Source organism: Theropithecus gelada, chromosome 10 (genome assembly GCF_003255815.1).
Source record: "Theropithecus gelada isolate Dixy chromosome 10, Tgel_1.0, whole genome shotgun sequence".
Classification (NCBI taxonomy): Eukaryota; Metazoa; Chordata; class Mammalia; order Primates; family Cercopithecidae; genus Theropithecus; species Theropithecus gelada.
Genome location: NC_037678.1, coordinates 70,134,795 through 70,162,108, shown reverse-complemented (window position 1 = coordinate 70,162,108; position 27,314 = coordinate 70,134,795). Strand labels below are relative to the sequence as shown.

General features: G+C 52.5%; 1 protein-coding gene across 1 annotated transcript in view; it reads right to left on the bottom strand.

The window, feature by feature from the left end:
- NOL4L (nucleolar protein 4 like) overlaps window positions 1-27,314 on the bottom strand; it is a 147,371-nt gene that overhangs the window by 83,137 nt on the left and 36,920 nt on the right. Inside the window, exon 2 of the mRNA XM_025400206.1 lies at window positions 4,120-4,275. Coding sequence (XP_025255991.1) covers window positions 4,120-4,275 — 156 coding nt within the window. The remainder of the gene's footprint in view (window positions 1-4,119; window positions 4,276-27,314) is intronic.

Below are 27,314 nucleotides of genomic sequence, written 5' to 3'. Positions count from 1 at the left end.
TAAAGACAGAGCTGCTGTGTCTAAGGAGGGGAAGTTCCAGGACCCTTGTCCCTGCCCAGCTGCCCTCCGCTGCCCTGGGCTGCCTGCTGCCTTGCTCCCCAGGTCTCCTGCCTACACATTGAGTCCCGTATGTGAATTTGCCTTTTACATTTTTCCTGGTGGTAAAAAACAGGGACTTCACTGGCAGAGAGAGCAGGAGCTATTTGCAGAGTCGCTGACTTGCAAGGCCCCATTTCACTCCCCAACTCAGAGGCTGACAAAGACAGATGAGACCAATTGGGGGGATTTGCACCACTTTACAAGATCCTCCTTCTGCCCTGCGGGTGGATTAGCACGTAGTGGGCCTGGAGCAGCTGCTGACCACATCTGGCCCCAACTCCAAAGTGGCCTGGGCAGTTAGATCCGGACTGTGGAAACCGATCTGACCTACCAGCACCCTGGGAGGGAGAAAGGAAGCAAAAGGGCTTGTTCTGACCCAGATGGGTGCAGAAATCAGAAAAGCAGGAAGACCCCTTGGAAAAAGGACTGGCCCTCTGTGTGAGTTCAGGAAACTCTGTAGGATCAGCTGGAACCTTCCTCAAACCCTGGTGCTGGCGAGATCCCCGAGATCCTCTGGACCTCAGGTCACACGAGAAGCTAAGTGAGACAGGGACTTCCTGCTCAAAATGGGAATCCCTGTATTATCCATTGCACATGGCCATCTAATTCCAGCTCGAATACCGCCAGTTTCAGAAAGCTCATTGGCCACCCTATCTGATCCATGGCTGGACAGCAGTAGATGCAAAAAAGCTCTTTCCCCACCAAATAACGTGCCTCCTTTAGTGCACTGAACAAGTCTGCCGCCACCCTGCCAGTCCTGACTTCTATAGTATCCCAGGCCTGGAAAAATCCAGAGGGGCTCTGTGCCCTAGAGACTGTCAGGCAGTCCGAGGATTCAGCTTTGGCAAAACACAGAGATAGATCCAAAAAGTCCTTGGCCAGGCTGTGCCCCTCTACAGCCATCAGCAGGGGTTTCCTTGGGGGCTCTTTCCACAGGCACGGATGGGTGGGGGCCTTGAGTTTGCAAAGTGGGGCTGAAGAGCTAGGTTTGGGTCGAGGAAAATGGGAGCAGATGAAGAGGGGCACAAAGGCATCCAGGCACCACCTCCTGCCCCCAAAAAAGGAAAAGGGTGGCATGAGAAGGGTGACAGATGGGGAGGAGAAGGGGAAAAGGAGAGAAGGCATGCAGGGGAGGAGGGAGGTATGCCAGCCCCCTCGGCCTCACACCCACTGCAGGAGGGCCCTGGCCTGCTCAGCTCAGCCTTGGCCCTGCTGCTGAAATTCCAGCTCTGTGCGCAGCCCAGCTGGCTCAGTGCCAGTCATGTGCCAGCTCCAGGCTGGGCAGCGGGAAGTGGGGCACGCGGCAGGCATATGGACGAGAAGCCAGGAAGTGCAGAGCAAAGGGCTGGATGTCCGCTTGGCCCAGGGATGCAAGTGCTGGCAGAACCAACCCAGCCCTGCTCTCCCCACAGCATGGAGGCCGCAGACCCCTTCCTTCCTAAACTGCCCAAAGAGTGCCTGTAGGTGAGGCTTGATGCTGGGCACCGAAGGGGCCAGGGAAATCACATGATCCAGCTGGCTCCAGCCCATCCGCCTGGACAACAGCAAGTCGTGCGGCTTACTAGCTGACCACAGGAGGGGTGCAGAGAGGCAGGATGTGTGATGGTCAGGGCACAGGCTCTGGGGTGGGTGGCCCAGCGCTGAATGTCAGCTGACCGACCTCAGGTAGATTATGTGTTTCTCTGAGCCTCAGTTTTCTCATCTTAAAATGGAGGTAACAACAGCACCTGCTTCATGCATGCAACCTTCATACATGTATAGGAAGTGCTGGCGTAGAGCACATGCTGACTGCTCGGCACAACGGTGAATTTTTTTTAATTTAACTTTTTTTTTTTTTTTTTTTTGAGACAGAGTCTTGCTCTGTCACCCAGGCTGGAGTGCAGTGGTGCAATCACAGCTCACTGCAGCCTCAAGCAATCCTCCTGCCTCAGCTTCCCAAGTAGCTAGGACTATAGGCATATACCACTGGGCCTGGATTTTCTAATGTATTTTTTATTGTTATTTTTGGAAACAGAGTCTCACTCTGTCACCCTGGCTGGAGTGCAGTGGCATAATCTCAGCTCACTGCAACCTCTGTTTGCTGGGTTCAAATGATTCTCATGCCTCAGCCTCCTGAGTAGCTGCGATTATAGGCATGCGCCACCACGCCCAGCTAATTTTTGTATTTTTAGTAGAGGTAGGGTTTTGCTATGTTGGCCAGGCTGGTCTCACACTCCTGGCTTCAAGTTATCTGCCTATCTCAGCCTCCCAAAGTGCTGGGATTACAGGCATGAGCCACCGCGCCTAGCCCCAATTTTTTTGTTTGTTTGTTTGTTTTAAGAGAAGGGGTCTTGCTATGTTGCCCAGGTTGGTCTTGAACTTCCAGCCTCAAGCAATCCTCCCATCTCAACCTCCCAAAGTGCTGGGATTATAGGTGTGAACTACCGTGCCCCACCCACAATGGTAAACTTAATGCTGAGAAAATGTGGTCTTCTCAGTGCCAAGGGGCCCATGTCGGCCCCAGCCTGGGTGCCTCTTCCTTCTTCTATGGCCCTCTGGTGGAAATACCCTCAGAACTCCCTTCCCACAAGCCACTTCCCAGAGCACACAGACTGAGAAGCAGGAGGGGAGGGGAGACCATCACCACCTCCTGCTTCCCTGGGCAGATACCTCACCTCTCTGAGGCCCTTGGCACATGGGTCAATCCTTAAAATCTATTTAGGGCAAAAGCCATTTTCTGAGGACAAGGACTAACAGGATGGTTGCATTAAAAACAAAAACAAAAACAAACAAACAAAAAAGACCATAAGGGGAAATTATAGACTTATACAGCCACCTCCATGTAGTCCAAAGCTATTTATACAAAGAACTTGGGGTGGGGAGTTTCACATCTGCCTTGGGTGGGGAAGCCCAGACACAGAAGGGCACATTTCTAGAAGCTCCAGAGAAAGTCAGCATGGAGGACACCAGCTGATTGCAACTCAGCTGCCATCTGACCTTGGACAGGTGACCCAAATCTCCAGGTCTCAGTTTCCTTAACTGTGAAATGTGTCCTCAGTGCCTCGGTCACAGGACTGCCACAAGGCTTGAATGGGCACGAAGGGCTTGGCTTTACTGGCCTCCCTGGGCACTGGACAAATGGTTCAGAGCTGTGCATGAGCCGTGGATAGGCTCACATGTGGGTCAGCAGGGGATGGATCAGAACACAGGCAGGCCCCTCTGCAGGGTGAGGAGGGGCCTCTGGTTTGACCAGTCCCATCTATTTCCACCTCTCCCGCATTTGTGACGCTCCCTGCCCCTAGGTTGCCTTCTCTGCCCTTATGCCTCCCCAAAGCATAGAATGCCAGCACAGGTGCCACCTTCTCTACACAGCCCCCCCAGGCTCATCTGCATCTGGCAGTGCCTTTGCTAAATGCCCCTGAGCCTGGGTTCTTTCTCTCTCAAAGCGAGCCTTGGAGACACTTCTGCTTCTCATGTATCTTGTTTCTGCTCTCAGCCTCCCCACCCCAAATCCAATTGTGATCTCCTAGAGGGTGGGGAGCAGGTCCTTCGACTTCCCCTGGGAAACTCCCAGTCCTGACTTCACAGGATGAGCTCACACATAGGAAGAGCTCAGGACAGGCCTGGCATGCGGTAAATGCCATGCCATGGAGGCATTTGTTCCTCTGTTCATTATCTGCCCCCAGCACCCCAGCCCCAGAACAGGCTGCAGGGGGCTGGGGGGGGCGGTGTCAGGTAGGAGCAAGTGAAGCAGAAACCGGGAAGAGGAGGGCACCTCCTGCCCTCATCCCTCTCCTTCCCTCCCTCTCACCCCCTTCAACCTGCTTTTCCTTTGTGCTCAGACCACAGATCCCCTCCCTTCGCCCTGTGAGCCATCTCTGGCTGCCGTGCCCTTGCCCTGTGCCCCCCTAGATCCCGAAAGGCTGTTTCATCACGCCTCAGCTCCCTGCCCCGCCCCCCCCCAGCCCAACATGTGCGGAGCCCATGGCCTCCTGCCAAGGCCTGAGGCTGCCAGTGGAGGCAAAGAGACAGAAATCTCACCGCTCGGTAGGTTTTCTTCTGCCCAGCGTGCTTGGGGGCTTTGCCTGGCTCTGCTGAGCTCTCCACATGCATCGAGTAGATGATGTCAAAGAAATCTTCCACCACAGCGACCCGCTTCAGAGAGATGCCCTCCGGCTCCGACAGGCCATCTGCCCCCTGCGACAGGGTGGACAAGCTGTGTTAGTGTCAGGGATGATGGCGGGGTGAGAACTGGGCCCTGAGGCCGGGGCAACGGGTCAGGACTCAGGACGGGCAATGCCTCTGACAGTGGGTCTTGGGGTGGGGAGGGGAGGGAGCCTGCCGAGAGGGCTCCCTGGAGGGGGGACGCCAGAGTCAGGGTGGCTGCAGCTATGAAATCTACCAGTGACAATGGGCAGAGAATGGCGACAACGAAAACACAAATTAAAAAACCAAGAGGCTCCATGTTCACAATTTCAGACAGATTGTGCCAGACTCGGGCGGGGAGCTCTTGAATCACACGCTGTGCCAAGACCATCCTGGAAGTCTCTGGGGAGGGGGGAGTGCTAAATAGATGCGGCCCCATCAGGAGCTCGCCAATTAGCAGTAACCTTTCACTGCGGGCCTGGGCTGGGGTCCCGGGGGAACCGCTCCGATCACCTGGGTGACTCCTGCCTCCGCCCTGGCCTTTCTGAAAAGCTTTTCGCGGCTGCCTGCCCTCCCCACTCCAGCAGCTGAGCGCCAGCAACTGCACCCGGGCTCTTTGTGTGTGGAGATGTACAGAATAACAGGCACGAGGCCACAAGGAGGTGGCAGGGCCGTGTGAACGGGGTGGCCACGGGCCCCGAGCCTCTTATCAGGCTGGCATGAGTGGTGTCAGCTGGCCCAACAAGGTGCACCAGGAGCAAGACGGGTCCTTCAATAGCAAACAGCTGCGGGGCTGACGCCTGTCCTCCCCTCCAGCAGGAAAGGGGCTGCAGGGAAACCACAGGGCAGGAGGCTGGGGGCGAGGCCAGGGCCCGGAAGGGAACAGACTGCTGGAGAACTGCTCCGCGCAGGCAGTCTCCGCAAGCGAGGTACGCAAACCCAGGGACACTAGACTGTCAGCCGCCAGCTCCTTAAGGGGAGTCTTTGGGGATGTCAGGGGGCTTTGAAGATCAAGAACAAGCCGCATGGAGGGAATCTGGGGAGAAAGGAAGCAGGCTTTTCTCCAAAAGTGCCCAAAGACACATCTCCAAGAGAATTCTTCCCCAGAGGACCCCAACTCAAGGATGTGAGCAACAAGAGGATGTGGGCTTCGCCTGCTCCTTCTCAGCTGTCTCTCCAGCACTTAAATCAGTTCCTGACACATAGTAGGTAGTCAGTAAATAATGACTGGATGACTGAGTGGTTCTAAGTGGCAGCTGGGCAGGGTCACTTGGACACACTCTGCCCTGGTTTGAATACGGCCCCATCATGGAAGTGGCCCTGTGACCCCAAGCACTTACTGTGCTTCGAGCCTCAGTCCCTTTATCTGTAAAATGGGGATAACAGAAGCCCCTTTCCCATGAGCTACTGCGGGGAAGAACTGAGATGTGCATGCAGCACTTAGCACTGAGCCTGGCGTACAGGGATTGCTAGATAAATATTGTTATTAAGAAGTGCTTTGCAGTTCGCCATGTTTCCCCCAGGTATGAGAGAGCTGAACGCCGGGGCAACACTGGGAGGTTGTTAGGGTCAGGACCTGCCTGAGGTGCGGTGGCTGGTGGGTGGCAGAGATGGCTTCAGACCTCGGACTTTGTAGTCCAAGGAGAATACAGGCCACACTGGCAGGGGACGCTCGCTCACAACAGGTTCTGGCAAAGATAGGTCTTGGTTTCACCCAGTAGCTTTCCCGACACACCACGATGGGCGAACAGCAGTGTCTCTTCACCAGCAGCCCATCCAAGAGCAGAAAGCAGATGGGGGGCAAAGGGCATCTGGGATGTAGGGTCCCGAGCCCCACAGCTAGTGGTCAGTGTCCCTAAGTGGTGACGCTGGGAGGTGACCTCACTGGCCCCAACCAGGCCGTCTTGCCAATGGCTTCCTTCCTGGTCAGAACCCATTTCAATGGGACGTCTCAGATAGTGCATATCTCTCTTTGCGTGTACAGGAGAAGCCACTTGCTGGTCCGGCTTCCTTGCTGTGAGATTGTGGGCAAACCCTTCAACCTCCCCAAGCTTCACTTATGAGATGAGCTGTGAAGTTCCATGACTTTTCTTAACCTCTCTCGGGAATCAATTTTACCTCTTTTGGGGGATATCCCACCCCCTCTGACATCTCAGGCCATCTGTACGGGCTGAACAATGACTAACTTGCTCACTATTGACCCATAAATGCCCAGCATTATGGGGCCCTTCAAATACTGCCATGACAGGTTGAGATGGGACAAATATTATGATAGGTCAGTTAGACTTTTAAAAAAATTTTACTCAGCAAAGATCTGGATTTGGGATGTACAGTTACAAGACACTTCTAACCAGAGGTTCACATTGGTGAAAATAAATAAAATGAACCTTAAGAATGAATATAGCTGGGTTTCTATTTATTGATCTGGGCAGTAGTTATAGAAGTGTGTTCAACTTATTAAGTCATTAAATCTTAACATTTGGCCGGGCACAGTGGCTCACACCTGTAATCCCAACACTTTGGGAGGTCCAGGCAGCTGGATCACCTGAGGTCGGGAGTTTGAGACCAGCCTGACCAACATGCAGAAACCCCATCTCCACTAAAAATACAAAATTAACCGGGCGTGGTGGCACATTCCTGTAATCCCAGCTACTCAGGAGGCTGAGGCAGGAGAATCGCTTGAACCCAGGAGGCAGACGTTGCGGTGAGCTGAGATTGCGCCATTGTACTCTAGCCTGGGCAATAAGAGTGAAACTCCATCTCAAAAAAACCAAAAACCTTAACATTTACAATCTGTGTATTTCTGTATATGTGATAAACTTTAATTTAAAAAACAGTTTTTAAAAAGAATATCATGGGATAGTTCCACTGAATTTTTAAATTCAGGTAAAATACATATACAGAATGCACCATCTTTACCATTTTTAAGTATACAGTGAAGTCTGCCACATTTGGATCAGGATCACCTGAATCCAGAGGCATAGCTCTGGAGGCTTAGCTGCTTAAAGGCCAGTAGGCCTCCGTGTTCAAAATTGTTTCAGACCAGAACACAGATATTTCTGGAAAAGGAAGGAGATAAAATTTTGTGGGAAGGAATGGAGAAAGAAGGCAATCTGATGAGGAGACAATATTTTATGTAGATGAGATAGAAATTTCCCTCTAACCAGCTTGGGGGCCTTGGGTGGGTCACTTTATTTCTATACCTCTTTTTTTTTTTTTTTGAAACAGAGTCTCGCTCTGTCAAATAGGCTGGAGTGCACTGGTGCAATCTCTGCTCACTGCAACCTCTGCCTCCTCGGTTCAAGCGATTCCCCTGCCTCGGCCTCCCAAGTAGCTGGGATTAAAGGTGCCCACCACCATGCCTGGCTAATTTTTGTATTTTTAGTGGAGACGGGGTTTCGCCATGTTGGCCAGGCTGGTCTGCAACTCCTGACTTCAGGTGATCCATCCACCTCAGCCTCCCAAAGTGCTGGGATTACAGGTGTGAGCCACTGTGACCGGCCTATTTCTATACCTCTTGAAAGTCAGTTTCTGCACCTGTAAAATGGGCCTAAAAAGTACTAGTTGGATATTCAAGGATCAAGCATGTATGTCAGGCATCTAGCACATACAGACTTGGTTAATGTTCATCTCTTTCCTTGGACCTCCCAAGTCTGGACATTTTGTGTTTAGGAATCTCTTCTTATCTCCGGTCCCTCTAACGCATCCAGAGGGGACCCATGACAAAATGGGTCCCCCTCAGTAACACCCACCATCAGAAGAGATGCACAGTCTTATTTAATTCCTAAAAATATGCTAAGGCTCCCACAAACTTGGAATAAGCTTTCCAAAAGTCAAAGTGTAATTGACCAACCCAGATAAAAAAGCAAAACATACTGTCCCATATGGCCCCTGTCTCTATCCCAGCTTCCCACCTGCATTCTTAGGCCAACTCGTAAACAACAGCTTTGCACCTGGTCAGATGTGACTATAAAATTAATCCCAGCAAAATTCTTCAGGGAAGCAGTTTTCAGTAGTTCCTTCTTTAAAAATTGATCACTTTCTCTCTTGATGTTCAAATTTGGGTCCTGTAATCCAACTATCTCTACAGCAAAGATTTACATAGGAAAGGAGAGGGCCTGGAGCGACCAGAACTCAAACCACACAAGGGCTGCAGAGCCACACCTTGAACTGTCCTCTGGTGAGCTGGAGCCACCTGGATTCCATGTGTGCTACACCCTAGGGGAAGAACGCCAGGATGTCTGCGTGGCCTTCAAGGAGAACCCTGAGAAGACAGCAACAAAGGGATCCGACAGTAGTCACGTGCCACAGACATCTCTGCTATCCCTCGCATCCATGGAGGTAATAACCTTCATGCTAAAGGCTGCAGGAGAGGCAGGCCTGCCCTGGCTAAGGATCCAGATAGTGCTGCAAGGGAAGAGCTGCTAATAAAGGGAGCAGAAAGCACCTTCCCTGTAGCCTTGGGAAGTCCCTGCCGTCCGCCTTCTGCCTGGTACCCAAATTAGCTTCATCTAATCCATTGCCCTAAGCCAACTGGGCAGTGGATTGACAAAGGAAGTTCACTTCATCTATAGGCTGGATCAAGAAGGGACCTGGAGTCTCCTGACTATCCCAGCTTCCTGGAAACACTCAGCAGGAGTAATGGAATGGAACCCTGCAGCACCCCATGGGAAAAACCACGAAAACACAGTCACTGGTGCAGGATCAACCTCTGGGGCCTTCCTGCATGGAGAAGAACATTGCCATGGTAACACACGCCATCCTTTCGAACCATCCAACCCCCAAACAGCCTGCCAGAGCCAGGCCAACAGAATCAGACATGGCAATAGTTTTAAAAATGTATGGAGAAGCTGGGCATGGTGACACATGCCTGTAGTCTCAGCTACTCAGGATGCTAAGGTGGGAAGATCACTTGAGCCCAGGGGTTTGAGTCTAGCCTGGGCAACACAGCAAGACCCATCTCTAAAACAAAAATAAAAACAAACAAAAAAAAAACTACACATTTACGGAGCTACATTCTTGGATATCACCAACTCCCTTAAAACCAGCCTATTTGGGTTCTAAACAAAAAGCTAGATGGCAAGTCGTTGACAAAATCACCAAATGTCTACTTAAATACTGCTGATATTTCAAAATATTACAGCAGTGGTCCTTAGACCAGCAGCATTGGCATCACCAGAGAACTTGTTAGAAATGCACATTTTCAGGTTCCACCTTAAACCTACCAAATCTGATGCTCTGGGGGTTTTAACAGGCACCCCAGATGATTCTGATGCAAGACAGATTTTGAGAATTGCTGATTAGAATGTCTCCATGATTGAAACAGGGAGGTAACTGTAGGAAAACAGGCATTGGCTCATTAAATATAGACCTGCTCTGTGCTTCCTGGCCTAATATATTAATATTTTCATTTCCAATGAAGGCCAATTTTCCTAATGGTGAGAACAAAAGAATCTTCTTGGGCAACATTAGTATAAACTCAAGACATCTGCCCAGAGACTTAATGTGGATTATGGATAGAAAGAGCAGGAACGCCCCGCATCCTGACATCAGATTTTTAAGTCCTCCCTGGCAAAGTTAATTAATACTTAAGCAGGGCATCCCTTGGCAGGTCCTTTCTGGCTTCCTCGGTTTCCTCAGATGGATCTGAATGCTCAGCACGAGAAGATTGCTAAGTCCCAGGCTGCAGACCTAAGTGGGGACCGGCATGTCTTACCGCGGCATTAGACAGGCTCCTGCCGGGGCGACCTCAGGGAGCTCGTGAATCAGACTGAATCTTGCCTGTCTCCCCATATGAGCCAATTAAATGGATCCCTGCCCTTGATGGTGAAGTGAAGTCCAGTTGCTAATGGATTGCCGTTCTGTCATCTCCATTAGAACTTCGAAGTCACTTGCTGGTATGGATAAGTTACATACTTATCAAGGTGGGATCACAGTTTTAGGCCACCAGGGTGCCATTTAGTGTGCCACCATCACTATATTAGTAGAGTGTGCCGTCCAGCAACGTCGAGGCCATGGTTGAGAGGATGCGGCTAAATAGCGGAGATATTTCTCAGCTGGGTTTCTGCTACGGTAGAAGAAGAAACCACAGAGAAAGGCCTTAGGATATGCCTTTTGGTGCATTTCAGATCCCGCTCTTGACAAGGCATAAAAATCAACGAGACTGTTATTGGAGGAGAAAGTCAGCCAGTAGAGCCCACCCCAAAGGAAGCAAATCTTTGGCTACCACTTGTGTGGGAGCCCAGGACTTCAGGATGCTGACTGCACAGGCAAATGTGAGGATGCTGCTCCATCCCATCCAGGCCATCAAAGTGGCCGAGATCAGAGACAAAAGTTACCCTGCCTATTAATTACTAGCATGCTCTTCCCAACTTTTGCAACCATGCCATTCCTCCTGCCCCCAAACCCAGCTTCAATCAATTCAGTCAGGGCTGGGTGCAATGGCTCACGCCTGTAATCCCAGCACTTTGGGAGACAGAGGTGGGAGGATCCCTTGAGCTCAAGAGTTCAAGACCAGCCTGGGCAATATGGCGACCCCCTCCCCCCACCCTCCGCCGCCAGGAGGACTCTACAAAAAACTACAAAAAACCTAGTCGGGTGTGGTGGCATTCGACTGTCGTCCCAGGTACTCAGGAAGCTGAGGTGGGAGGATCACTTGAGCCTGAGGAGGTATAGGCTGCAGTGAGTCACGACCATACCACTAAACTCCAGCCTGGGTGACACAGTGAGACCCCATCTCAAAAAAAAAAAAAAAAAAAAAAGTCAGCCAGAACCAGAGTTTTGGAAGCTTCTAGGGGGATTCCTGCAAAGTCTCATTTCAGCTCCTGGTGGGGCTGAAAAAAGAACCAAGGGGGAGGAGTCAGTCTCCTGCAAAGGGGCCCCAGAGGGAAAGGAAGGAGGTGGAGAGGAAATTAAAAACCACACTAAACTAAGAGAACAAAAAGAGAAGAAAACCAGAATGAAGACCATCACCCAAACACCCAGAATCCCTCTCTTGAGCATCCCCAAGAGAAGCTGTCATAATTTGTAAAGGGCAATCAGGTGATTGAAGAGAGGGTATTGCTTCACTGGGACAAAGGCAGTATTTTAATTTCTCTCGGTTCTGAATACTACCTACTGGGGACTGGAAACTGGAAAAAAATCCTCCAAAATAGGAATTTACCCCAGAATTTTAGGACCCAAAGTTCCATTGAACTTCGTAGACCTGGATGGGGCAGAGGGATGTGACCACACTCTCCCCATAAATAAATAAATACATAAACAAGGCGCTGAGGACCCAATATAGCACCTGCCTCTTCTCCACCCTTGTGCACAATCTCCAACTGTTAGCGCGTAGCCGCCGCTGCCACCACCACCACCGAGTCGCACCTGCCATCTGGAACAGGCCTCACATATTCCAAGACCTCCTTTCTGCTTCGCTGAACCTCCATCTTCTTTCAAATCACGCCGGGGACCAAAACGCACACCCCAGGCCACAGAGAAAGGTGCCTGGGACCAGCCCCTCAAACGACAGCGCTACATTTGAGGATGCCATCTCCTCCAAGCAGCTCTGAGTCTTTTTTCTTTTTCTTTTTCTTTTGGGTTTTGTTAACTCTGGGATGTCTGGAATGGGTGTGGAGGAAGGAATGGGGAGAGAAAGGGGCACAGTGGGCCACAGTGCCCCCAGTTAGAAGGAGAGGGGCTGGGGAAAGGCAGATCCGAATGATAATGACTTGTGAGGGCTAGAGAGAGGGGCACTGTCCAGCATCCCCGGCCGGCCGGACAGGACAGGGTCTGAGCCTGGCTGCAGGACTCTGGCCTGGCGGGGACAGGGAGGGGGGCCACAGGGGGTGCTCGAGAGGTGAAGTCACAGGCCTAAGGACAACCCAGCCCCCACCCCAGGCAAGGGGCTGTCCTGCCTGGGCCTCAGTTTCCTCCTGTGTGAGGTGACACCATAGGCATAACGCTTTCACCACCTCATAGGAAGTATGTGGGAACCCAAATGATGCACAAACAGCACCTGCCCTAGAAGACACCCAGTAAAGAGCTCTGTCAGCTACTCTGGAGACCCGCCTCCCAGAGCACCGCAGGGAATCGGGAGTCACCGAGGCGGGTGTCCTAGGCAAAAGGAGGTAGCCCTGAGTCAGCCAGGCCCCGCGGGCGGGTCCCTCTCGGGCCGAGGAGGCGGCCCAGGAGCGCTAACGAGCGGAGAGCCCCAGGTGCGGGCCCCACCCAGGGCCGGGGGAAGAGGTGGGGCTGGAGGGGGAGGGGAGCGGGCGGCGCTAATGACTGTTGACAGCGCGCGCTGGGGCCCGGCTGGCCGCGCGCGCCGCTGACAGCTGCTCGGGCGGGGGGCAGGGGCGGGGGCGAGGCGGCCGCACTCTCTTCACGGCGCAGGCGCGTGCGCCACGGCAGGGAGGGGCGGGGAGGGGCGGGAAGGCGCGCGCGCGTGCCCCGGCGGGGAGGGGCGGGGAGGGGCGGGGAGGGGCGGGGAGGGGCGGGAAGGCGCGCGCCGGGCCGGGTTCGGAGGGCCTGCTGGAGCGGCTCGCGCGGGCTCCTCGCGGGCAGGCAGGTAATGAGAGTAACCATGGCAACCCACCAGAGGAAGTGTATTCTGCAGGAGACGTTAATCCCCTCTCCCCGGAGCTGGGACAGCCTGACTTTCCATTCTCACACAGTAATTAGATACCAGCTGTCAGTGCAGGGGGGACGGCTCCGCGGCTGCAGCCCGGCTGGGGGGGGGACGCACCAACGGGGCGGGGGGGACACGCAGGGACGGGGGCGTTAAAGACACAGGGACGCTCGGCGGCGGCGAGCCGGGGCGGCTGGCCGCCCCCAGTCTCCAGCCTCCAGGCGCGCGCCCGCTCACCTGGAGACCCCGCCCGCGCGGGCCCCGCCCCCCCCACGCGCACCTGCTGCGCGCGCGCCCGCCGGCCTCGCGTCCCCCTTCCGGCCCCGCCAACCCGCTCCCGGCGCACCTGCCCTGCCCCGCCCCCCGAGACGCTGCCCACCTGTCCTTTGTGCAGGGCGGTACCATTAGATCTTGCCAGCTCTCCTTCAGGGAGCGCCCGCTATGTGCCAGGCGCCGTGCCAAGCCTGATCTCCCGTAATCCTCACAGACCCTCCGCGGTCAGCGCTTCTGCTGCTCCCCGCCCAGGGCGCAGCGGGGTGTGGCCGTTTGCCCAGGGTCACGCAGACTTGAACCCCCCATCCCTGTGCCCATTTAACAACCAAGATACAGCGCCTCCCACCGCGTCCACATCCACATCTGCTGTGACTCCGGGGCCTCCTAACCGTCCTGGGAGGCAAAACAGTCACACCGGTGGCTGGCGTCGCGGTGCACCTACTGTGTGCCAAGCACTCATGGCCTCAGTTCACTTTCGCAACAGCAACGAGAGATCTGTTGCCCCAGGGTGAGGAAGCGAAGGCACAGAAGAGCTGAAGCAATTTGCCCACAGTCACAAGGTACAGAGTGACAGAGCCGGGGTTCAAATCCAGGGAGTCAGACTCCAGGATCCCAACTACTGGGCTCCATTAGTCCCACCCCTGGATTCGTGGTGGCCGAAATCCAGCCCACACCTCTTCTTCCTTTCCACAGTTCAGCCCACGCAGGTTCTGTCCCAGCATCCTGAGTAGCTGCCTCTCCTAGCTATACCTGAGAAATCTAAGAAGTTTCTAGGCCTAAAGCCACTGCCACAATCTGCATCTCTTTTTTATTTATTTATTTATTTATTTTTGGGGACAGAATCTTGCTCTGTAGCCCAGGATGGAGTGCAATGGTGCGATCTCTGCTCACTGAAACCTCTGGTTCCTGGGTTCAAGCGATTCTCCTGCCACAGCCTCCCAAGTAGCTGGGATTACAGGCACACACCACCATGCCTGGCTAATTTTCGTATTTTTAGTGGAGACAGGGTTTCACTATGTTGGCCAGGCTGGTCTTGAACTCCTAGCCTCAAGTGACCCACCTGCCTCAGCCTCCCAAAGTGCTGGGATGACAGGCGTGAGCCACCACACCTGGCCCACAACTCTCATTTCTGTCAGGCCTCTCAGAAGTTCCTGCTGTCAGTGCAGGAAGCTGCTTGGAAGTCATTCTAGGCCACTCCCTCCATTTCCCAGGTAGGGGAACCAAGACCATTCAGGTGCAAGGCTGGCCCAAGTCAGAGATGGCCTGGGAGAGCCTTTGGGGGACAGGGAGGGTTCAGTCCCCTCAGGCCTGGCTGTGCCCCCTGCCCCCCACCCACAATCAGTCCCAGGGTTGGGGGGTACACACCAAGGAGGGACAGGAAGTGTCCAAGAAGCAGAGCCGGCTCTGTGTCCCCAGTGGCGGCGGGTGTCTGGGGCAGGAGGAGGCTATCTGATCCCTTCCCCACTGCCCCGGCCATGACCTCCTCCCTCCCTCCCTCGCTCCCTCCCTCCCTCCTCCCTCATGGCTGGGGTAGCCAGCACCCTGGGCTGCAGCTGAGAACCCAGTGTTCCCCAACCCCGCCAGCATTCCAGTGGGAGGAGGGGTGGGGGGAGGCTGCGCCCAGAGCTTTAGGGACAGGGGCACCCCTGGGGCTGCTCCACCCTGGGAGGGCCAAGGCCAGGCTGCCTCCAACCTCACCGTTTCCTGCCTCCGCTCTCCCCATCTCTCAGTAGCAGAGCTGCCTAAATTTGGCTCCAGGAGGGAATGGGGGAGGCAGCGGCAGGCGGGTGCCGTCAGAGGCCAGGGCGTCGCTCCCGTCTAGCCGGCTGGCATTTTTGCTGTCTGGAGGAGGGCAGGGGGGCCCGGCAGCCCTCTCCCGGAAAGGGAGATGTTCGTACCTTCTGACATACACTGAGTAATGTGCAAACGACATGCAAACCGAGCTTCAAATCAGCATCTCAGCCAGGGAACAGCTTGAGAGCTGCTTTTGGGATGAGAGCAGAAGGACCAGAGCCCAGTGCCCAGGGGCTCCAGTGGGGGTGGGGTGGGGGGCGGCACAGAGTGTCTAGGGCTGAGCGTTGGGAGACTCAGTTTCTTGCCAGCTGTAGGGCTTTTTTCCAGTGGCTGGACCCTCTGGGTCCCAGCCCAAGGGCAGGGCCATGGCTTTCTCTGCCTGCTCCAGCAAAGCGCTGGGCACACCCTGTCACGTGGTTAAGCACGTGAGTTCTGCAGCCATCCTGCCTAGGTTTGAACCCTGGCTCTCCACAAGCCAGCTGAGTGAATTCCTCAACCGAGCACCCAGGAAAGCAGCTAGTGGAACTGGGTGTCCGTTTTAGAAGAGCCACTTCCCTTCCCTGGAAGTTGGGCGTGGGGGCATGACCTGAAAGAACCTGGGCTTTGGAATCAGATCTGGATTCCAGGCCTGGCTCAGCCAGTGAGACTCTCTGAGTCTCACTCCCTTCATTTGGGAAATGGGTTCAGGATCTCAAGGTCAGCTGTGACGTCCACGTGATGACCTTGCACATGGCGGGCACACACAGGCCCACAGGCCTTCCCATGGTGCAGCTTCACTGCTGTCTGCATTCATGTGACTCCTAGCTCCATCCTGTCCCATCACTCCTCTTCTCTTTGCTCTTCTGTCCTGCCTTTTTCGTCTCTAGATGTAAATTTCTTGCAGTCTTTTTCCCTTCTGTCTCTCTACTGGTGATCTTGGAAAAGTCATTGCCTCTCAGAGTCTCAGTCTGCACATCTTCTAAATGGGAGTAAATGAGAGGTGGACAACGAGCCCTGTCTGGGGCCTGGGGTTCATCTTTACAAGACCATCCACCCATCATTCCAAAGGGCCATCAGGGGCGGGCTGTGCCCTCAACTCTATCAGGCATGGCGTGTTGGGGGCTCCACTTCTCGGTAACTCTGTTTAACCCCAGATAACTGCTCTCCTGCCCCTCGGCCAGGGCTGATACGAGCTGAATCCAGCTTCCTGCCACCCAAAAGCCACTTCCTGCCAAGCTGATACCAGAAGAACTTGTTTTCTGTGCACAGAGCAGTCCCTGGTGGGGCAGCCACCAGCTTGCCTCGGGTGTGAACATTTTTTTCCATTTGCCGGTCTGTCTGCTGGGCTGGGCAGGGGAGGTTGGGGACTCTGACCCCTTCACCTCTGCACCTGCCTGTCCTGCCCTGAGGTAGCCTCCGGGCCCACCAGCCATCCCAGGAAGGGTACCAAGTGTCCCTCTGGGCCCGGACAGACGTGTGTAGGCCATGACACACACACACACACACAGTCAGTCTGACAGAGCCCCTGTGGCCACTGGACGTTTGGGCAAGGACTCAGGGAGAAAATGTGTGACTGTCACACACAGTTAAGGTCACAGAGACACGGACATAGCCTCACACATGCAACCATTTGCAGTCCTTGGACAGTCTCACACACTGTTACACGCAGTTACACGCAGGCCCACAGCCACGCTCAGAATCCCACACCACTCCACACAGCTTCACACATGTACACAGCAATCTTCCTCCCAGCGCCCCCACACCTGCCTGGCACCGACCTTCCAGATGCGTTCACTGATTCAACAAATCCTTTTTGAGGGTCTTCTCTGTGCAGGCCCTGGGCTAACCCATAATCAGAATGACTGGAACAGGAACAAATAATTAGCTGAGCTGTGCTGTTGCCTCCGTTTCCCCGTCTGTGAGATGGGGATCCTAGCCGTCCCCAGTGGGACTGTCATTGTTAGGAGTGAATGAGTGGAAAGCCCTTGGTCCGTGTTTGGCCCATAGAGAGTGTCGTCTAAGTAAGGCTATCCTGGTTAGCCAAAAACATCCTGTGCCCAGCTCCACGCAGAACACCTGGCACATTATCTCCCTGAGCCCTTGCCCAAGACCCCAGCAGCTGGGGCCATCGCCCCCATTCCTCAGATGAGGAAACTGAGGCTCAGAGAAGAGGCTCACAGTCTGTAGGTTGCCCCACTGACCTAGTGTCATGCCACAGTGCTGCTCCAACCTGCCTCACCACCCCCTACACACACACACACACACACACACACACACACACACACACACACACATACACACACTGTTCCCTCTGGCTGGAATGCCCTTCCCACTTGCATACAGCATGTCCAGCTCCTCTGAGCTGCCTACTTACACTTCGGTGAAATGGGGATACTAGCCCGTGTCAGCCCCTGTTTATATCCCTCAGGGCACTGAACTTTAAGAGCCAAGAGTAAAGACCGTTTTGTCCTGTTCTCTGGCACACAGTAGGTGCTCGACAACTATTTCAAAACTAAAGGACTAAGCAAGTGGCCTCACAGCTACTGAGGACAGAGTCTGGAACCGAACGCAAGGCACTCTGAAGCTGGAGCTCACTTCTACGCTATTGCCTTTCTCATGCTACTAGCAGGCACTGAATGTGTCAGTGAGTGAATGAATGAATGAAACCAAGATCTCAGGATCCCAGTCAAGTGCTCCCTGAGCTTCATTTCCTGGTAGCGTGGACATGAGCCAAGCTCCAGCCACTTTGGATGGTGACGGGGCTGATGGGCCGCCTGAAGCCGGCTGTCAGGAGCTCGTCTGGCCACAGCCGCCAGCAGGGGAGACCAGCTGGCGGTGCAGGGTCCATCGGCCCAGGCCTGGAATCTGAGCTGCCCTCAGAGGCCCAGCTTCTCTTTGGGCCCCCACAAACTGGCCTTTGTTCCCGGGCCGGCCAAGACCCAGCAGCTTGGGCTTTCTGTCTGCCCGCGGCACCCGCGCTGAGCTGGCGGGGGTAAATGGGCCAGCCTCTGCTCTGTCCATGCCCAGGACGTCGCTTTAGGACTAAATGGAGATGTAATTTTCTATACAAATCCATGACAATTTAGATGGAGTGATTGTAATTGGCTTTTCAATGGGGGTTTTGTCCAGAGCTGGTGGCTAGAACTGGGTGGCCTGTTTGAGGCAGGCTCCATTTAAATGACAATAAAGCAATAATATTGAGGACTCTACAGTGCCCAGCACTCCTCCCAGCCCAAGTAGAGCCTCATGTTTATGGATCTGGTCCTTCCCTGGGGCTGTCTGGATAGGCGGGTGGTGGGGGCACTGAGCCCAGGAGACGGGTGCCCACATCTTTGGGCTTCGGGACACAGAGCTTCGGAACGGCTGGGGTAGGGTCCCGTGTCCACTGGCTTACCTGCGCCCTTATTCCTGACACTCTCACTAACTAGTGCCTCCTGGGGCTGGCTGCTAGTCCAGGTTTCGGGGGCACCAAGACAATGAGAGCTGCTCAGGCAGGTCAGAGGGAGAAGGCTACAATGGCCAGTACAGCATGACGTTTGAGAGCATGACCAAGAGATGACCAACAGCCAGACAGCCTGGGCTCAAATCCTACTCCACTTCTTTAAAAAAGAATTTTTTTTGAGACAGAGTCTCGCTGTGTCACCCAGACTGGAGTACAGTGGCAGGATCATGGCTCATTGCAGCCTCAACCTCCAAAGCTTAAAAGCAATCCTCCCACCTCAGCCTCCCAAGTGGCTGGACCATAGGCATGTGCCACTATACCTGGCTAATCTTTTTATTTTTTTTGTAGAGACAGAGTCTCGTTGTGTTGCCCACGCTGGTCTCGAACTACTAGGCTCAAGAGATCCTCCCGCCTCAGCCTCCCAAAGTGCTGGGATTACAGGTGTGAGCCACTGTGCTCAGGCCCTACTCCACTTCTGACTCACCTCTTGAACTTTAGCAAGTTACTTAACCGCTCCATGCCTCAGTTTCCCCAGCCATAACATGAAGCTGCAGTGAAAGTTTTTGTGAAGATGAAACACCTTAATAGTGCCTGGCATGTGGAAGGTGCTATATATAAGTCATTGCCATGATTCATTCCAAGCTCTAGCTCTGGTGTCAGGGTGACCTTGGGCACGTGACTTAACCTCTTTAAACCTCCACTGGCTTCTCTTTAAAATGGGGCTTTTAGGAGAACCGACCTCACGGGGTTGTGAGGATTTTAGAGAATGCAGGAAAGCGCTGAGCACACAGCCGTGCTCGATAAACACGAGCTCTCTTGCTGGGGTGCTCTCGCCTTGAGGAGCTCGCCAGCGAGTGATCATTACCGTGTCGAGTGTGGGGGAAAGGGAAGAGAATAAAGCTCGCGGGAAGCCACCACAGAGCTCAGCTGGCTCTGCTGTCAGGGGATGCAATAGAAGAGAACGATCCAGAGGGCCCTCGGGAACAGGGCAGGGAGTGGGGCTGCGTGAAGGAAGGCTTCACAGAGGAGGTGATATTTGGGCTGGACCTTGAAGGATGAGTGGCACTTTTGCCACCAGAAAGGGTGATACCCAGCCTGGCCAACATGGTGAAACCCTGTGTCTACTAAAAATACAAAAATTAGCTGGGGCCAGGCACAGTGGCTTGCGCCTGTAATCCCAGCACTTTGGGAGGCCCAGGTGGGTGGATCACTGAAGTCAGGAGTTCAAGACCAGCCTGACCAATATGGTGAAACCTTGTCTCTACTAAAAATACAAACATTAGCTGGGTGTGGTTGCAGGCACCTGTAATCTCAGCTACTAGGGAGGCTGAGGCAGGAGAATCGCTTGAACACAGGAGGAGGAGGTTGCAGTGAGCTGAGATTATGCCATTGTACCCTAGCCTGAATGACAGAGCGAGACTCTGTCACACACACACACACACAAAAAAAAAAAGATTAGCTGGGTTTGGTGGTGCACACCTGTAGTCCCAGCTTCTTGGGAGGCTGAGGCACGAGAATCACTTGAACCCAGGAGGTGGAGGTTGCAGTGAGCCAAGATCTCGCCACTGCACTCCAGCATGGGTGACACAGTGAGACCTCGTCTCAAAAACAAACAAACAAACAAAAAAACAAAACAAAACAGGGGCAGGCACTGTGGTTACAAAGTCAACAGGCAGACCTGGCTGCCTTCTGAACGAGTTATTTGTGCCCGTGAAAAGGGTGGTGGACAGGGAGCCTCTGCTGAAGGTGCGACGTTAAGTCACCTCTGATGGCCAACAGCCTGTGCAAAGACCCTCAGGCAGGCAGGCGGCCGGTGTCGTGGGCAGTGGTGAGTGGGATGGTGGGGAGGCTGTGCTGAACATGCTGGAGGGACGGATGGGGTGGCGGCTGTATTCACGTGAAACAGGCAGCCATAGAGGGATTTTAAGCAGGCGGGTGACACCATCCAGAGGATATTTTTAAATGATCTCTCTGACTGCTTGTGGAAAATGGGCTATGGAGAAGAAGGGGTGAGAGAGAGGCAGGGAAGCCATGAGGAGGCAGCTGGATCACTGGGGGAGAGAAGTGGTTAGACCCAAGGTATAGCAGGGCCCAGGAGCTGCTGGAAGGATGATGGGAAGGCAGGGGGTGGGTGGAGAAAGGAAGGGGAAAGGAGTACTAAGAGGCACGGGGCCTTTGAGGCGTGGTGAGGGGCTGTGTGCAGCTGGTACCTGAGCAGGGTTGGTGAAAGGAGATAGCAGAAGAGAGGTGAGGGCCGCCTCCCACCTCCCTACGCCAGGCTAAGGCTCTCCAGCTTTGTCCTGAAGGCAGCAGGGTGTCAACAAGGATTTTTCTCCAGGCAGGAAAAGACCATGCTGAGATTTGTGCTTTTGAAGGATCATTTTGGCTGCAGGGTAGAGGGGTGGGAGGTGGCAGGTGGGCGAGGCTGGAAGGAGAGAGGCAGGGAGGGAGGGTGGTCAGTGGGGGCTCAGAGGCCTCAGCAGGCATCCTGGCCAGCTCCCAACTCCAAGAGCAATAAACCACTTTCTTAGGGGTCTAAAACCAGCCCCAGGTCACAGAGCTTGTCAATGGCAGAGATGGATCCCACCCCGGGGTGAACCTGAAATCCAGTGCACTGTTCCCCTTTGCCATCATCAGCCTTGGTCACTAGTAAAATCCATCACAAATAGCTTTTCATCACGACTCTCAGCCAAAGAACCCGTACTATGACACCAAGAGGTGAGTACTATTATTATTCCCATTTTACAGATCAGGAAACTGAGGCTAAGTCACCTGCTAAAAGCACACAGATGGGAATTGACAGCCAGGTTCAGATCTAGGCAGTGTGACTCCAGACCCATACCACAGGTCCTAAGCAGGAGGTCTCAGGCCAAGTGGGGTCTATGGACGTATTTGGGGAACCTACAGAGGTTTATTACAATTTGAGTTTGTTGCTGATACTTAAAAATTGGGGCTGAGCATGGTGGTGCCTGCCTGTAGTCCCAGCTACCCAGGAGGCTGAGGCAGGAGGATCACTTGAGCCCAGGAGTTTGAGGCTGCAGTGAGTTATAATAGTGCCACTGCACTCCAGCCTGGGTGACAGAGTGTGATCCTGTCTCTAAAGAATAAAAAATTTTTTTTAAATGGGACTTTTCATTAAATAAGAAAAATGTGACCTTTGGACAGGACCACTTGATGTTGACAACCCCAAGCTCCAGTCCTTGAACTTCGCCCATCTTTTGGGGCCATTCACACGAGTGCGATGTCAGGTTGACATCTCCAGCACAGGCCTCTCCTCTGCCGCTGGACAGCCGACTGGACACATCTGAAGGCAAGTGTGTGTCTAGGGCCCCCTGGAGAGCCAGGGAGCACATCCATCCACTCATCCAACAAGCATTTAGACCCCCTTTGCCCCCCTGCCCACAGTCCTGGCCACCATCACCAAACTTCCTCCCCCAGAAGGCTTCTCCATCTCCCTTGCTCAGGCCAGACACCCTGAAGGCATCCTTGACAGCTCACTGGTTCTCACAGCCCACATCCCATCCATGGGCAAGTTCTGTTGGGTCCGCCTTTAAACTATATCCAGAATGCAGCTGCATTCTCCACTGTCCCAGGGGCTGGAGGTGCAGGGAGAGGCATGTGCCGTTAGTCTAGCGTGCTGAGTCTCAGTTCTCTTGTCTGTAAGAAGGACGGGCTAGAGCAGGATATTTGGATTCCCATTATTCTTGTGTCCAGATTTTGGAGCTAGGAAGAGCCTGTTTACAAGACACTTAGCTTGTAATTCTTTTTTTTTTTTTTTTTTTGAGACAGACTCTTGCTCTGTCGCCCAGGCTGGAGTGCAGTGGCATGATCTCGGCTTACTGCAACCTCTGCCTCCTGGGTTCAGGTGATTCTCCTGCCTCAGCCTCCCAAGTAGCTGGGATTACAGGCAGGCACCACCATGCCAGGCTAATTTTTGTATTTTTAGTAGAGACGGAGTTTCACCATGCTGGCCAGGCTGGTCTCGAACAACTGACCTCATGATCTGCTGGCCTCAGCCTCCCAAAGTGCTGGGATTACAGGCATGAGCCACCGCGCACGACCTTTTTTTTTTTTAGGCAGAGTTTTGCTCGTTACCCAGGCTGGAGTGCAATGGCGCGATCTCAGCTCACTGCAACCTCCGCCTCCTGGGTTCAAGTGATTCTCCTTTCTCAGCCTCCTAAGTAGCTGGGATTACAGTCATGCACCACAATGCCCGGCTAATTTTGTATTTTTAGTAGAGATGGGGTTTCTCCATGTTTTTATTTATTTGTTTATTTTTTGAGATGGAGTTTCACTCTTGTTGCCTAGGCTGGAATACAATAGCGTGATCTCAGCTCACCGCAACCTCTGCCTCCCGGGTTTAAGCAATTCTCCTGCCTCAGCCTCCCGAGTAGCTGGGATTATAGGCATGTGCCACCACGCCGGCTAATTTTGTATTTTTAGTAGAGACGGAGTTTCTCCATGATCAGGCTGGTTTCGAACTACCAACCTCAGGTGATCCACCCGGCTCAGCCTCCCAAAGTGCTGGGATTAGAGGCGTGAGCCACCGCGCCCGGCAAGGCTGTAATTCTAATTCCCTTATGGCCTGGGCAGGACACAGGTGGGACACAGGAGGAGAGCATGGGTGTTGGAGGCAATGACAGTCTTGACTTTCAACTCCCTGGGTCAGGAGCTCCCTGGGATGGAGGCTGTCTTGTTCACCACTGCATCCCCAGTATCTGCCAGAGCTGACCACAGAGTAGGTGCCCAGGAAACGTGTACTGAAAGAATAAGTGATGAATGAGTCCTCCTGGTCCTCCAGAGGGACCTTGGGCATTCACTAACTTTCAGAGGGCCTTGATTTTCCCATCTGAGAAACAGGCAGGACAATCTAATGCCACTGCCTTCCTTCTCTGTAACAACATTTACCATGCGCTTACTGTGTGCCTCACCCTGCTCTAAGTGCTTTACATATATCAACTCATTGACTCTACACTCTAGCCCCAGGAGGTTGGGACAAGTCTCTTTTATGGGGGAGAAAACTGCAGCCCAGAGAAGAAAGTGACATACATGCCCAATGTCACACAGCACAAAGCACCTGAGCTAGAGACCAGCCCGGGCAGCCTGGCCCCAGAACTCTCATTCTTTCTTGAGAGAGGATCCCACTCTGTTGCCTAGGCCAGAGTGCAGTGGCTCAATCATGACTCACTGCAGCCTCAACCTTCCACATTCAAGCGATCCTCCCACCTCAGCCTCCCAATTAGCTGGGACTACAGGCACAAGCCACCATGCCCAGCTAATGTTTGTATTTTTTGTAGAGATGGGTTTTCACCATGTTGCCCAGGCTGGTCTTGAACTCCTGGGCTCAAGCCATTCTCCCACCTCAAACTCCCATAGTTCAGGGATTACAGGCATGAGCCACCATGCCTGGCTTTCTCATTCTTAAACAGTATCCTAGGCTGCCCCTCAAGAAGAAATGAGGTTTGGGAAGCCTGCCCCAAGTAAGCGCCTGAGTTGCAGGTGGGGACATACTGGGCAGGACTGCAAGCTTAACTATCCTTCCATGGCTCTGTACTGCCCGTCAAATGCCATCCAAAAACTCATGCCTGGATTTGAGGCCCCTGGAAGCAGCTCCAGCCATGTCTCCTCCTCCTAGAGGTCCTAGCACAAACCTGACATTCCAGCCTCCCTGGCTGCTTCTCCTCCCATGAGCTCTGGGGCCATCCTGCCTCTGTGTCTGGACACACACTGTCCCCTCTGCCTGGAATGCCCAGAACTGAGTGGTTTCATTCAAATGCCCTCTCTTTCTCCACAGGAATCCTTCCCTGACCTTCCCCCAACCCCCAACCCAACATGTCTCTTGCCTTCAATTTCCTGTAACACTTTGCCAACAAGGATAATAATAGCCAATGTGTATTAAACACTCCTGATGTACCAGTAGGTACTATTGTCAATACTGTTTTACAGATAAGGAAACTTAGGCACTGAGAAGAGACGCAAGTTGCCAAAGGTGCGTGGGATGGAGTCAGGATTGAACCTACATCTGCCTGACAAATTGCAAAGCTAGACTTCTAAGCCCCTAAACCAGACCACGTCTCACTGGCAGGCATACAACAGATGCTCATTCAAGACTCCCTAGTAACTGACTGCCTCTGGCTTCCACACTTAATTGCCTTTTGCACACTTAAGTATGATCTTAGAGATTCTCCAGGGTGAATTGGCATTTTTCTGGTAGTTATTTCAGAAGTGGTCGGAGACACTCTCAAGGCATGGGGGCTGAATCAAATGGTGAAAAATAAATAGGATCAGAAGTCGGATAGATCATGTGAACTGAGATCTTTGTAAAGTGGGGATTTTAATTCTGACCTTCAGGGTCATTACGAGGGGATGCACAGTGCCAGCATACACTGAGTGCTCAATATACAGTAACCACGGTCATTACACGAATGGCTCACTTTCTAGACATTATTGCCAGGAGTGAAAATTGGTTCCCTGTCTGTGGAGGGCAGTCTGTATCATCTCCAAAAGCACATGCCCTCGGACGCAGCAATTCAACTCCTTGGTATAAACTCGCCCATGCTTGAAATGGCCATCTATGTTCAAGGATGTTCACTAAAGTCTTGCGAGAGCAGAATATCACAAACAATCCAAATATCTGTTAACAGGGGACTGGATAAGTAAATTACGGTACATCCATAAAACTGAATACTACACAGCTGTAAAAAAGAAGGAGAAAGTTCTTTATGTTCTGACACACTTAGGCACTGACAGCACATAGATTTACTGTTCAGTGGGAAAAACAACCTGAAGAATGTAAGAGCTAAAACTATAAAACTCTTAGAAGAAAACATAGAGATAAATCTTTGTGACCCTGGATTAGGCAATGACTTGTTAGATATGACACCAAAGGTTCAAGCAATAGAAGAAAAATTAGACAAATTGCACTTCATCAAAATTAAAAACATTAGTACTACAAGGGACACCGTTAAGAAAGCAAAAAGACAACTCACAGACTGGGGTAAAATATGTGCAAACTATGTATCTGATAAGGGACTTGTATCTAGAATACAGAAAAGTTCTTACAAGTCAATGGTAAAATGACAAGTAATACAATATTTTTAACGGGCAAGGATCTGAATAGATATTTCCTCAATAGAGACATACAAATGGCCAATAAGCACATGAAAAGATACTCAACATCATCAGCCACCAGGGAAACGCAAATCAAAACCACAGTGAGATGCCACTTACACCCACCAGGATGGCTCTAATAAAAAAGACAGCTAATAAGTTTTGGCCAGGCCTGGTGCCTCATGCCTGTAATCCTAGCACTTTGGGAGGCCGAGGCGGGCAGGTAACCTGAGGTCAGGAGTTCAAGACCAGCCTGGCCAACATGGTAAAACCCTGTCTCTATTAAAAATACAAAAATTAGCAGAAGTGATTGCCTGCACCTGTAATCCCAGCTACTCAGGAGGCTGAGGCAGGAGAATCACTTGTACCAGGGAGGCAGAGATTGCAGTGAGCCGAGATCGCGCCATGCACTCCAGCCTGGGCGAGAGAGCAAGACTCGGTCTCAAAAATAAATAAATAGGCCGGGCGCGGTGGCTCAAGCCTGTAATCCCAGCACTTTGGGAGGCCGAGACGGGCGGATCACGAGGTCAGGAGATCAAGACCATCCTGGCGAACACGGGAAACCCCGTCTCTACTAAAAAATACAAAAAAAAAAAAACTAGCCGGGCGAGGTGGCGGGCGCCTGTAGTCCCAGCTACTCGGGAGGCTGAGGCAGGAGAATGGCGTAAACCCGGGAGGCGGAGCTTGCAGTGAGCTGAGATCCGGCCACTGCACTCCAGCCTGGGCGACTGAGCGAGACTCCGTCTCAAAAAAAAAAAATAATAAATAAATAAATAAATAAATAAATAAATAACAAGTTCTGGCAAAAATATAGAGAAATTGCAACCCTCATGCACTGCTGGTGGGAATGTAAAATGATGTACTGATTTGGAAAACAGGTAGTTCCTCAAAAAGTTAAACATAGAGTTGCCATATGACTTAGCAATTCCACTCCTACATGGAAGAGGATAAAAAGCATAAGTGAACACCAAAACTTGTACATGACTGTTCATAGCAACATGATTCAAAATAGCCGAAATGTGGAAACAACACAAATGTCCATCAACTGTTGAATAAATAAGTAACCTGTGGTATGTCCATTCAATGGAATATTATTAGCAATAACAAGGAATGAAGTACAGTCAAGTGTCAGTGATGGGATAGGTTCTGAGAAATGCATCATTAGGTGATTGCATCGTTGTGCGAACATCATAGAGTGTATCTACACAATCCTAGATAACACAGCCTATTACTGTACTGAATACTGTAGACTATTGTAACACAATGATATTTGATTTTTTGTTTTTTTGAGGCGGAGTCTCACTCTGTCGCCCAGGCTGGAGTGCAATGGCGCGATCTTAGCTCACTGCAACCTCTGCCTCCCAGGTTCAAGCGATTCTTCTGTCTCAGCCTCCTGAGTAGCTGGGCCACTGAACCCGGCCAATATTTGTATATCTAAACATATCTAAGCATACAAAAGGTATAGTAAACAATAATACAGTATTATAGGTCAGGCGCGGTGGCTCACACCTATAATCTCAGAACTTTGGGAGGCCAAGGCGAGCGGATCACTTGAGGTCGGGAGTTCAAGACCAGCCTGGTCAACATGGTGAAACTTCATCTCTACTAAAAATACAAAAAAGTGGCCGGGCACGGTGGCTCACGCCTATAATCCCAACATTTTGGGAGGCTGAGGTGGGCGGATCATGAAGTCAGGAGTTCGAGACCAGACTGACCAAAACGGTGAAACCCTGTCTCTATTAAAAATACAAAAATTAGCTGGGTGTGGTGGCGTGTGCCTGTAATCCCAGCTATTCAGGAGGCTGAGGCAGGAGAGTCGCTTGAACCCAGGAGGCAGAGGTTGCAGTGAGCCGAGATCATGCCACTGCACTCCAGCCTGGG